We start from the raw sequence: 11,647 nt of genomic DNA on the forward strand, positions 1-11,647 counted from the left end.
GAATCTTGGGTACGTACCATAGATAATAGGAAACGTATATAAAGGTCTAGATAAAATATTTCAAAGGGAGTGAATACGGAGTTGACAGCTAGCAGAAACGCGTAATTTCTGCAGGCTATCCTTATAAGGCGCTATCTATCGGTAAGAAAGCTCGTGCAATCATCGCGAAAGCCATTGTCTCCTGCTTAAAAATGATACTAAAAGTCACCAACAGATGGTGTCTAAAGACTACGGCCTGCGGAAAGGTCAAGCGCTTAGTACTAAAATGCTAAGAGAGCTCGCGCTCTTGGTCACGTGCCTTCTGTTCGTGACAGTAGCGACGAGGCAATGAGCCAGACATAAACTCAACATTAGATTTATTTAAATGAACATCTTTCAACGGAGTTACATTAGAAGACCATAAACTTTCAAATCTCGCATTCGCTTATATACAATAATAAAAAACAGTTTAGATTACGTAAAAAACAAAACATGTAAACACAGTAAAAAACGTTAACAAGAACCGGTGCTTGAACATTCCGGCCACCTTAAACTATACCGGGTTTAACTAAACCAAGATACGACGCCTCAAGTGTCCAACGGTAGAAGACATAACTTCACCACGGGTCGTTTGAACTCCTTCTCTGCCGTCTTCACCGTTACCACTCGAACTAGCTGATCCTCGCCTGGATGGACCTGCGTGACCCGAGCCATCCACCATTTTGTCGGTGGTAGATCTTCCTTCAGCAGGACCAAGTCCCCAACTTGCAGATTTCTCTTAGGATTAGCCCACTTCGGTCGTTGTTGCAATCGAGATATGTACTCCGCTTGCCAACGTCGCCAGAAATGCTGCAGTAGCTGTTGGCTTAGCTGCCATCTAGACAACCGACTCATCTGGACTGAAGTTAAGTCCGGTTCCGGAATGGCTGTCAGGGCGTCCCCGATTAGAAAGTGACCGGGCGTGAGGGCTGATAGATCGGCAGGGTCTGACGTCATTGGCGTAAGCGGCCTCGAATTTAGACAGGCCTCTATCTGGCAAAGGAGCGTCTGCATCTCCTCGAAGGTTAGCTTGGTTTCGCCGATAACCCTCTTCAGATGGTGCTTCACAGACTTCACGCCCGCCTCCCAGAGGCCGCCGAAATGAGGTGCAGCTGGCGGATTGAATTTCCACGTTATGCTCTCGTCACCCATCCATCTTGCTATTGTCGGATGATTCGTAGCGGTAGATACGGAGATGACGAAGTCCTTTATTTCTCGGCTGGCTCCAACAAAGTTCGAGCCGCAGTCGCTATAGATTTCTGCGCACTTTCTCCGACGGGAAACGAATCTCTTCAAGGCTGCCAGGAACGCCTGAGCCGACATGTCGCTTACAAGCTCCAAATGCAAGGCTCGGGTAGCGAAACATGCAAAAACGCAGATGTACCCCTTGAACGCCTTGCATCCTCGACCCTTCAGGACCCTGAGATTGAAAGGCCCTGCGTAGTCGACGCCGCAACTGAGAAATGGCCTTCCTGGGTTCACTCGGCTAGCTGGTAAGTTACCCATCAATTGTTGGACGGTTTTGGCTTGCTGTCGGACACACCGCATACATCGCCTGACATGGAATCGTATGGCGTCCCGAAGGCTAAAGATCCAGTACCTCGCTCGAAGAGACGCCATCATCAGCTGCGCTCCGCCATGTAACGTCTTGTTATGCTCATGGCTAATAATTAAGTCAGTCAATTTGCTCTTACGAGGAAGGATTATTGGATGACTCTGGCTTTCTGGTACTCGAGCGTGGCGAAGACGTCCTCCGACTCTCAGAATCCCCTCCATGTCCAGGAACGGCGTGAGCGGGAGCAGCTGACTCTTAGAGGACAAGCTCTCTCGCTTTCGTAGACGTTGAATCTCTTCTCCAAATGCGCTCAGCTGCGTGGCTCGTATCCAATGGCTTAGCACTCCGTCATTCTCAGTCTTAGTCAACGGTCCTTTTTCTCGTTTGTCAGCGGGATTTCGCGTGTTCCGTACGAAACGTTGGACATACGCCGTGACATGAATCAGCGTTGTAAAAGATGAATAATTCGTGAGCAGAGGCCAATCGACAGCGCCATGTGCCACGACCGCCAATGTTCTCCTTTCCTCTACGGTACATTCGGTCGGCTCCGCTACTGACGTCTGACCTTCACCGGGATGCCCGGTTGCCAACCAAGCCAGACCATTCCACCAGAGCGGATGATGGCAAAATTCTGCTACAGTGATCCCGCGGGACGCACAGTCCGCTGGGTTGCATATCCCGGGAACATGCTGCCATTTGATTGCTGGTTGCGCTTCTTGAACCTCGGATACCCGATTCGCAACGAACGTTTTCCAACGCTGAGGAGGTGAGGACAACCATGCCAATACGATTCTACTGTCGCTCCAGCAATGGACTTCGGAAATCATGGTGCTCAGTGACCGTTGAATCAGGGACATCAAGCGTACCAGAAGTACCGCAGCGCAAAGCTCCAGCCGTGGTAAGGTCGCTTGTTTGAGAGGAGCCACCTTCGTCTTTGCTGCAACGAGCCGAACGGTTGCTACCTCGGTGCCGGTTGAAGTTCGTAGGTATACTGCCGCCGCATAGCCATTCTCCGATGCATCGCAGAAGCCGTGCAAAGACAAGTCTTTCTCCTGACTATGACCGACGTAGCGATGAATCCTCAGCCTCTCTATCCCGTTCATTTCGTCTCGTAGTACATTCCATTTTGCGACGACCGCCTCAGGCAACTCTTTGTCCCAGCTAATCTTGACTTTCCACATCTCTTGTAATAGTATCTTCGCTCGTATGACGACTGGTGACAACAAGCCCAGTGGGTCGAAAATCTTTGCCGTATCTGATAGTATAGTGCGTTTGGTGACGAGAGACCTGTTCGTTGGGGACTTGACGGAGAACGATAGGTAGTCGGAAGCTGGGGTCCATTGAAGTCCCAGGGTTCGGATCGATTCTGCATCGTCGATTTTTAAAGGAATCGTGATCTCCCTCAGCTCCAACGGCAATGACTCCAACAGCGCTGGTTTATTCGACGCCCATTTGCGCAGTCTGAACCCTCCTTCTGTAGCCGCCAAGTTCAATTCATTTTGTAGTTCCAGGGCTGCAGGGACATCCTCGGCACCGGACAGCAAATCATCCATGTAGAAGTCCTCGGATAATGATCGAGCCGCTAATGGATACTTGAATTGAACATCATGAGAGAGCTGTTGCAGTACCTTCGTAGCTAGGTAGGGCGCGGATGCCGTGCCGTACGTCACCGTCAGTAGTTTGTAGTCTTGAATTGGATCCTGTTTCCTACGTCTCCAGACGATTCGCTGGTATTCTGCGTCTTCCGGCTTTACACGAACCTGGCGATATATTTTATCAATGTCAGCAGTAACCGCTACGGCGTGGCATCGGAACCGAATCAGAAGATTCACGAGGTCACCTTACAGCCTCGGCCCAATGAGCAACGTATCATTGAGTGACTTGCCGTTCGATGTCTTTGCGGACGCATCAAAAACGACCCTGAGCTTGGTAGTGGTGCTGGATTCCTTGACCACAGCGTGATGCGGAAGGTAACAAGAATTTCCTTGCTCAAGAGGACGTTTGGTTACAAGTTCCATGTGACGCAGAGCAAGAAACTCGTCCATAAATCCCCGGTACTTCGTATATAGCTCCGGGTTGGCTTGTAGACGCCGTTCGAGGTATCCAAATCTCCGTACTGCTATGTCTCGAGAGTTCCCAAGTTGCTGGAACTCATCTTTGAAGGGTAGCTTCACGATGAACCTTCCCGTAGTATCGCGGCAGTGAGTTTCCTCAAAGATATGTTCGCATTTCTTCTCAGCCGTTGTTAGGATCGGTTTTAGTCCAATTTCTTCCAGCTCCCAAAACCTGGCAAGTTGGTTATCCAGGCTGCAATGATTAACTCGAACTTGAGGTACGACGAAGTTCGAATCCGAGGGTCCCAACCTCCCAGCTACCGCCCAGCCGAAGACAGTGTTAAACATTCCAGGAACACCAGCCTTACCCAACAGTTTCCCGTCTCGTACGATTTCTAAGTACGCATCCGATCCCAGCAAAACGTCTATGGACCCTGGGACATGGAATGTTGGGTCAGCCAGCTTCACGCCTTTGATATGAGTCCAGGTTTGTGGATCGAATGCCAGATTAGGAAGCTTTCTGGTGACCTGCCTGAGAATCAGCGCTTGTACCTTGATGTTGAAGTAAGAATTTTCACTGGACTGGATATCCAATAACGTAGCTCCAAGTGTATGGCCAACTCCGCTCTCCCCGATCCCTCCAACGGTAGCATTCAGACGAACCCTCTTCAGCTGCAACTTCTGGGTAAGCTGGTCCGATATAAAACTGGCCTGTGATCCGCAATCGAGTAACGCACGGCAGGACCAGATGTCTCCATTCCTCGCCCGAACCTGAATGACCACCGTCGGCAGTACTACTTGTGAAATGTCCAGGAGCTGACAGGAAACATGAACGACCACGTCCGTATTCGATCTGCCTTGGGGTTTGGGACCATCCTCCCTCGAATCTCGGTGTAGAAGCGAATTATGTTTCGCGTCGCATCTCCGGCAACATCCAGACTTGCAACTGGTACTGACATGATCTTTTCTAAGACCGTTGAAACAAAGGGACCGTTTCTTCACCATGTCCCACCGTTCCTCGACGGACGCTTTCAGCAACGATGGACATTTGTAAGCGTGATGTGTCTCCGAACAGATAGGGCAGGAGTTATCCCGCACAGCTCCGTGATTCGAGCTGACAGATCTCCTGTGGCCCGTTGGTAGGTTCGACTTGACCGTATCGTTTACCGTTTCCGAAGCGGCTAACGCCCGTGCTCTCTGCTCCAGGAACGTGGTCAACTCTTTATATGTTGGCCTTGAGGTGCCTTTTAGCGACAACTCCCATTGACGACGTGATTTTTGGTCAAGCTTTTCCCCAACGTCGTGAATCAGCACTGCATCCCAATACTGGACAGGTTCCTTTAATACCTTAAGCGACCGGATGCATTCCGCTGAAGTATCTACTAGGTGTCTCAGGGCTATGGCTGAGCCGTTCTTCACGCTGGGTTGACTAAACAGCCGCTTGACGTGCGCGTTGATTATTTCTCTAGTATTGTTGAAGCGATTGAGTAGTATGCTCCAAGCCTCGGGATAGTTGGCGTCGGTCACCGGAATTGACTGTATGAGCAAGGCAGCTTCATCTTTCAGCGAGGCTTTTAGGTACTGGAATTTCTGCGCCCCAGATAACGATGCATTGCTATGGACGGTAGCGGTAAAGAGGTCATGGAATGGAAACCAATCAACATAGGTACCTCTGAATACGGGCAGTTCCAATTTAGGTAATTTGATGTCCGCCGTTGACTGTACCGCTGGTATGTTGCTGGTAAGCGTGTTAAAGAATATGACCAAGGCTTCCGCTCGTGCGGCAAGCTGCTCGTACTCCTCCTCATGAGCATCGAAACTTGCGGGTGCGCATGTGGCAGCAATGTCTCGTTGTACCCTCTCAAGCTCCTGCGATGTCTCGTCGGCTCGACCCTTGTACATCGTGACTGCGACTGAAGTTAAAGGTGTAGTGGCATGATTAAGTACAATTGATTCGAACCTGGTGATTCTCCCCTTGATGGTCTTCCTTTTGTTAAGAAGACTGTCCATGTCTTGTAGTTGACAAGCTGTTGACGAATTACGACCTCACCGGACGACTGCTTCCCACGAGAAGGAGATAGATACTAGTTCCTCGCTGTCAAGCAGACTAATGCGCGACTAATATCCGGCTCGACGGACCAAAATATGTTCGTGACAGTAGCGACGAGGCAATGAGCCAGACATAAACTCAACATTAGATTTATTTAAATGAACATCTTTCAACGGAGTTACATTAGAAGACCATAAACTTTCAAATCTCGCATTCGCTTATATACAATAATAAAAAACAGTTTAGATTACGTAAAAAACAAAACATGTAAACACAGTAAAAAACGTTAACAAGAACCGGTGCTTGAACACCTTCCTCGGTGTCTGCTAGGTGTCAATTCCGTATTTTATGTTAGGCTTAGACGCCCCGAAATTTATCTAGACCTTTATATACATTTCTTATATCTATGGTACGTAGTACGTAGTTATATTATCATTGACTGTACCACGGCCAACTTTGATCTCTCGCACATCTCTCGCGCTACAGCGGCCATCTCATTCGTTGACGTTTCTGTGTTAACCTATGAGCATATGTAACATAATTACTCATAAGTATGCCACTACACCTTTATTCCATTCAAAAATCTTCACTAACAGTTTGTTTCACCACGAACCAGTAAAAAGGTGGACTACGTTAGATTTTAACCTTTTTAATCATCCTAGTAAATTTGGGAGTCACACTATTGGCTACTAATATATTTATTTAAGCCAATGGAAAACCTCTAAATTGAGAAGGAATTTTTTGCGTCGGAATTTTCTATTTTAGTTAGCCCAAGGCAACGGGGTCTCGATCGAGAAACGGTTTGAAATAATTTTTGGATTGCCTCCAAAATTCGTCTGTTGCTGACGTCACCCAGATGAGATCCCATTGATTTTCAATAGGATCTCATCTCAGTGACATCACGATGTTCGTTAGCAACGAAGTTACCAACCTTAGCCCTTAGCAACCACAGCATATCGAGGCAACCTTTTATAGCCTAAAATTTACTAACCTTGAGCCCAAGGTAGCTTTATTGAAATTTATAAACTCGCTCGGTTAAATAATGAGTAATTTAGAAAAATAAAAGGTTGGTGAAAATGACCAATAAATGATCGCTTTCCGAAAATGGAACAAGTCGTCGAAGTGGGATATTCCACCAGCGCTATTAAAACCCATATCAAGTCTAGAAGAATTAGGCCTAGGCTCAAAAGAATCTTCAAAGACTCCAACCTTGTAGAATCACTAGAATGTAGATGCGCCAGAAAAGCTCAACCGGAATTTCAACTACTTTTTCCAATAAACCTGCTTCTTTTATTTGACAATGCAAAATTATTTTAGAACGTGAATCTCCGATAAGTTCATTAATTTGCAAATTAATTACATTGACAGAACTTGACACTATATTGTAGTACATTTTAGCTCCTAAGCCTTGGTTGTTCAAACCGGATTGTTTACTAAAATAATGGCCGTTGGTTTATCAGACGTAGAGCTAATTGGGCGACGGCATGATCGGCATTTGAGATTCGATGACGTCAAATATTACATCAAATATGACTTCAAATATTACGTAGGGTACGGATGACGCAATATCTGTGAAACAAACCGTTAGTGAAGAAATAGAGATAGTGGCATACTTATGAGTAATTATGTTACATATGCTATGGGCAAAAGATGTGTATGACGTCAGCGCCCCTAGCGGATTATTATTTTTAGAATAGCTTTTATATTGAAGCCAATATAAAAACCGAGCGTGGCGCTGACCTTCTACACATTATAGTACAGTTTATTGGGGGAAAATCCTTGCTCGCGGAATTTCGACGAATGTGTTGGCCGCTGTAGCGCGAACAGCGCGTGATCAAAGTTGGCCTTGACTGTACTAATGAGATTACGCGTAATCTTTAGAGTCTCTACCTTTATCAGTGTTGAGTACGCGTAACGTAATCGGCGTACAGGCCATCTGACAGTGGTTAGCCCCTCGTAGAAAAGTAATCATTTGCTACAATGAAAACTACCCAAGTGCGTCTTTTTATTTTTTCCAGCAAAATTAATTAAAATACGTGATTATTAAAAATCACAGTGCCGAAAAATAGCGGATAATACCACACATTGGCAACGCTGCTTAGTATATCAGGAACTCGTGAGATTACATAAATGTGAACGTCGACGCATGAACGCTGAATTGTCCATAGTTCCACGTTTCATGACTTGCTGAAACCTAGGAGCAACAAACACAACACCCCACACAAGGAGAACGCAACCCGTCAAAAGTCGTGGATTTTCTTGTGTACGTTTTTCATTGGCTAGACGCTTTAGCGCCTGCTGCCGTAGGAAGGGGAAAATTCGGAAATTGTTTTCCCCCCCCCCCCCCGCCCGTAAAACGTTCAGCGTAAAGTCTCGTGACGCTCGTCCAATGAAATTCGTACACAACCCTTCATTAGCGTGTTTAAAGGCTAGCTGCGTTCTCCTTGTGTTTGTTGCTCCTAGCTGAAACCTTCCACAGCGTCTCGATAATTGGCTACAATTATTTGGGATTGTGCATAAATATAGTTGTAAGTGGTGGCAGGATAGACGAATAGCTGTCACTGTCACCTTAATATCTCGGTGATGCTTTAGGCAGGGTTGTTCAATATTAGGAGGCTGGATTACACAAGATTTCGGATAACGCCCATAAGTTTGACCATTCATAGTTTGACTTGCTTCACCAAATTCCCCTTCCTTTATCGTTACTGTACGGTGCTACTACGGTTTTATTATTTTTACACAAGTTCTGTTTGTCTGCGAGTTAACAAATCGACATGACTGTCGGACTGGTATGACACCTTAAACCGACCTTCTAAACCTACTCTGGGCTTGAACGAGGTAGAAATAGGTGAGTCTTCTCCAGACTGTTCGAATGACCTTGGAATCTAATCTTTTTGCAGCACGGCCGTCCACTGGTGGGTAGCATCGCTCATGTGGTGGTGGCTTAAACACTCTTGGGAAAATAAAGCCCCCATCAAAAATGGTTATTAACAAATGTATTGCTTTTGAATTTAAGAGACGTTTATCGTTGGCACATTTTAATTAAATATGTTATACATCATGATAAATATGCCTCATAAGAGAAGGTTACCGCTAGCCCGCTAGCTGGAACAATAAGCTAGTTTCAATAATCAAACCCCCATATATTAAATGGGACATCATAGGTCACGGTTGTCAAGGGGCGCGTCAATTTGGTAAGACATTTTGAGGCTTCTTGAAAATTTCATACCTTTTGGCTCTGCTTGAAAAATAATGCTTGATTATTACCAAATTTAACGTAGGACTCGAGCCGCATGTTGAGTTATGACGACAAAGAACCATTCTAATCATTATTGAAACTCACTTATTAGAGGTCACAAAAGTGGCGTTCGGGAAATGGATAAAATTACGCAGGATTTAGCTCAAAGCAGTGGCACATGCCCCGCCGCCCCGAAACGTATGGTTGTATGTACAAATCTATTTAATTTTTTACTTTTTTTTCCAATGGTGCCCCCCCGAACCCAAATTCTGGCTACGACACTGGTTCAAAGTCAGTTCACCCATGCTGCGAATCAATTTTAACGCGTCAGTGTTGAATAAGAGACCCGTTACCTCTCCCTCTTTGTCCAGAAACCATTCTCCCTCTGGCATCACAGTGAAGCTTAAAATTGTCTATCAGCACGGCTCCTTACATTTTCTCCGTGAAGGTATGAGTTTCAGGTTCAGTTTTCGGAATTTCCACAGCGTAGTTTCCCCCACGCCACTTTTGTTGGCCTTTTAAATAACTATAATTTAATCGTCCAATCTTAAATTTGACTTCTACGTATTTAAAATAATTGATAACAGTGGTAAACATAGTACAGGTACAATTCCCATGTCACCTAGTATTAATAAATAATACTGTACACTTGAAAGTCTTATAATATGGTCTTGGTTTTTGTAACTTAAATATAATATGGCAGTAAATATTTTGTGTAAAAGATTGTCTATCCACGCTTTTTCAAACTAAGAAGGCAGTCTTTAAACTCGTTCGAAAGCACGTCAAACTTTTCACATTCGGCGTAGTTAAATTTCCCCAGTAAAGATTCTCTGCAAATTTAATGATTATAAATTAGTACTACCGTACAACGTCCGTGTAAAATGTTGAGATCGTTACCCCAATGATTTGATAAGTTGTCCGATGGCTTCGCTCCAGGTTAGAGGTTGAGAGGCTACTTCCGGTCCTTGCACCGTTTGGGGATCACTTACGGGTACCTTTCTGGTTTCTCTGTGATGTCCCCCCGCTCTTTTTCGCTCTACGCCATTGTGGTCGTCGTAGAATCTCGCTGCTCCAATACCATCGAGGATAGCCATCAACTTATCGGCCCAGGAGATAATCCAGTTTACTTTGTGTCCCTCGGTCTTCTTGTTTGAGCCCACTATGTCCCTTTTGTCCCTGGGTCTGGCCGGCTGACCCAAGTCGTTATTGTCGTCGTGGTTCTTGGTCGATGAGATATGGTTTATTCCCACCAAGTCGAATATCCTCAAAATCCTGTTGGCCAGTAAAGAAAATGGTCCGGTGCCAGGCTTGCTGGCGTTCCTGACGTGGCGGTTTTTCGTTTGTTTATTGTTGTCCAGGCCATTGTAATCTTCGTAAAATTTGGAAGATTTCACTTGGTCCAACTCCAGCATGTCGATAATTCTCAAGACGCGGTCCGCGATCAGGTACCAAGGACTGATGTGTTTCTTCGTACCGTTCTTTGGCAAATGACCCGACCCGTCTCGAACCGCCGGCGGGAATTGGTCCAGATTGAATTGGTGGGAGGGTGGTTCGAAGTAATATGTAGTCAGGAACATGGCCGTCACAAGGCCCATCATGTAAAGAGTGTTGGTGAAACTTTGGACATTGAGCTGTCTCGCCTCTCGATCACCTGTAAATATACCAAATTATTGGGGTTTTAAATCTCGACACATTGCCGAGAATTTACACTTTAGGCGAGAATGCAATCGGGTACCTATACTTTGTAGAGAAAGGGCCTGTTGCAAAAGCCCTAGCCAAAGTGCTAGCCCATAGAATTAAACATTTGCGATTCTAGCAAAGCAGACTTTTGCAAAGGGCTCTAAGTTCGTCGGCTTTTTAACCCCAAAGCTTACACGTAGATGGCGATAGTTAGTCACAAGGAAATCGAAAGCAGACGAGCTCTAGCTACAAAGTACGCGAGGATGGGGATTAAGGCTGGTTCACAAAGGCAGTGTTTCCTGATTTTCGCGGCGGTAAAACCCTACAAATTATGTTCGTGTGTACAGCCGTTTTCCTATGCGCTAGAGCAACGGGAAAATAGAGAAAACCAGGAAAAGACTGCCCGTGTGAACCAGCCTTGAAGCTGCTTTCCCATTGTCTTGGTACTTGAATCCATTCTTGCTTTGGGTCTTGTCGAAGAATTTAAAGAAAATTGTTTTAAACTCCCAGTTTTTATGATATTAGTAGAAACCCACCAAGTTTTCTACAGTCAACACATGGACTAAAACGAAGGTTTTTGTCAACGGCCGCAATTTAAATAGATTGAATGTGTAAAATTTCCACTTTGGAAAAGTGTTTAGTTGATTTAAAAATATATTACCGCTTGTTTATAATTTAAAATAAATCGTTGTGTTCAGTCTAAAGCTAGATTTGTCCTGTCGCGTAGTTCACTTTACCAATTCCATAGTCGAACTGTTACATGGGTAAAAAGTGAGGTAGTAGTTTTGTTTTAACGCGTCAAAGTGGTGTCGACCGGAGAAAAGGAGCGTAATAAAATTGGTCGACACCGGGTCTTTTTACTCGCATGTTGCGGCATGTTGTCGTCAAAGCCTCTGAAAAGTTCTTTTTATAAAGTAACGTGGCCTTCTTGTTTAAATGTTGCTCTTACGTCACAGTCTCTTGCTTTTACAAGCCTACGAGCGCGCGCTACAGTCGCCATAGGAATATAGCTTTTTCTAGCGCTCGTGCGAATAGCTCGTGCGAAGAATATA

General features: G+C 45.4%; 3 protein-coding genes across 3 annotated transcripts; all 3 read right to left on the reverse strand.

The window, feature by feature from the left end:
• Nucleotides 1-567: 567 nt before the first annotated feature.
• Nucleotides 568-3,126, reverse strand: LOC149952473 (uncharacterized). The gene has a single exon (XM_090169716.1). The coding sequence runs from the start codon at nt 3,124-3,126 to the stop codon at nt 568-570; it is 2,559 nt and encodes an 852-aa protein (XP_090025842.1).
• Nucleotides 3,127-3,414: 288 nt separating this feature from the next.
• On the reverse strand, nt 3,415-5,637 carry LOC149952474 (uncharacterized). Its single transcript, XM_090169717.1, has one exon. The coding sequence runs from the start codon at nt 5,635-5,637 to the stop codon at nt 3,415-3,417; it is 2,223 nt and encodes a 740-aa protein (XP_090025843.1).
• Nucleotides 5,638-9,594: 3,957 nt separating this feature from the next.
• On the reverse strand, nt 9,595-11,472 carry LOC149952475 (uncharacterized). The gene is made up of 3 exons (XM_090169718.1): nt 11,457-11,472; nt 9,813-10,566; nt 9,595-9,745 (listed from the first exon to the last, which is right to left on the reverse strand). The coding sequence occupies exons 1-3, from the start codon at nt 11,470-11,472 to the stop codon at nt 9,643-9,645; spliced, it is 873 nt and encodes a 290-aa protein (XP_090025844.1). The 3' UTR covers nt 9,595-9,642.
• Nucleotides 11,473-11,647: the final 175 nt, after the last annotated feature.

The sequence above is a fragment of the Leiobunum rupestre genome, chromosome 3 (assembly GCF_980474605.1).
Source record: "Leiobunum rupestre chromosome 3, qqLeiRupe1.1.hap1, whole genome shotgun sequence".
Taxonomy (NCBI): domain Eukaryota; kingdom Metazoa; phylum Arthropoda; class Arachnida; order Opiliones; family Sclerosomatidae; genus Leiobunum; species Leiobunum rupestre.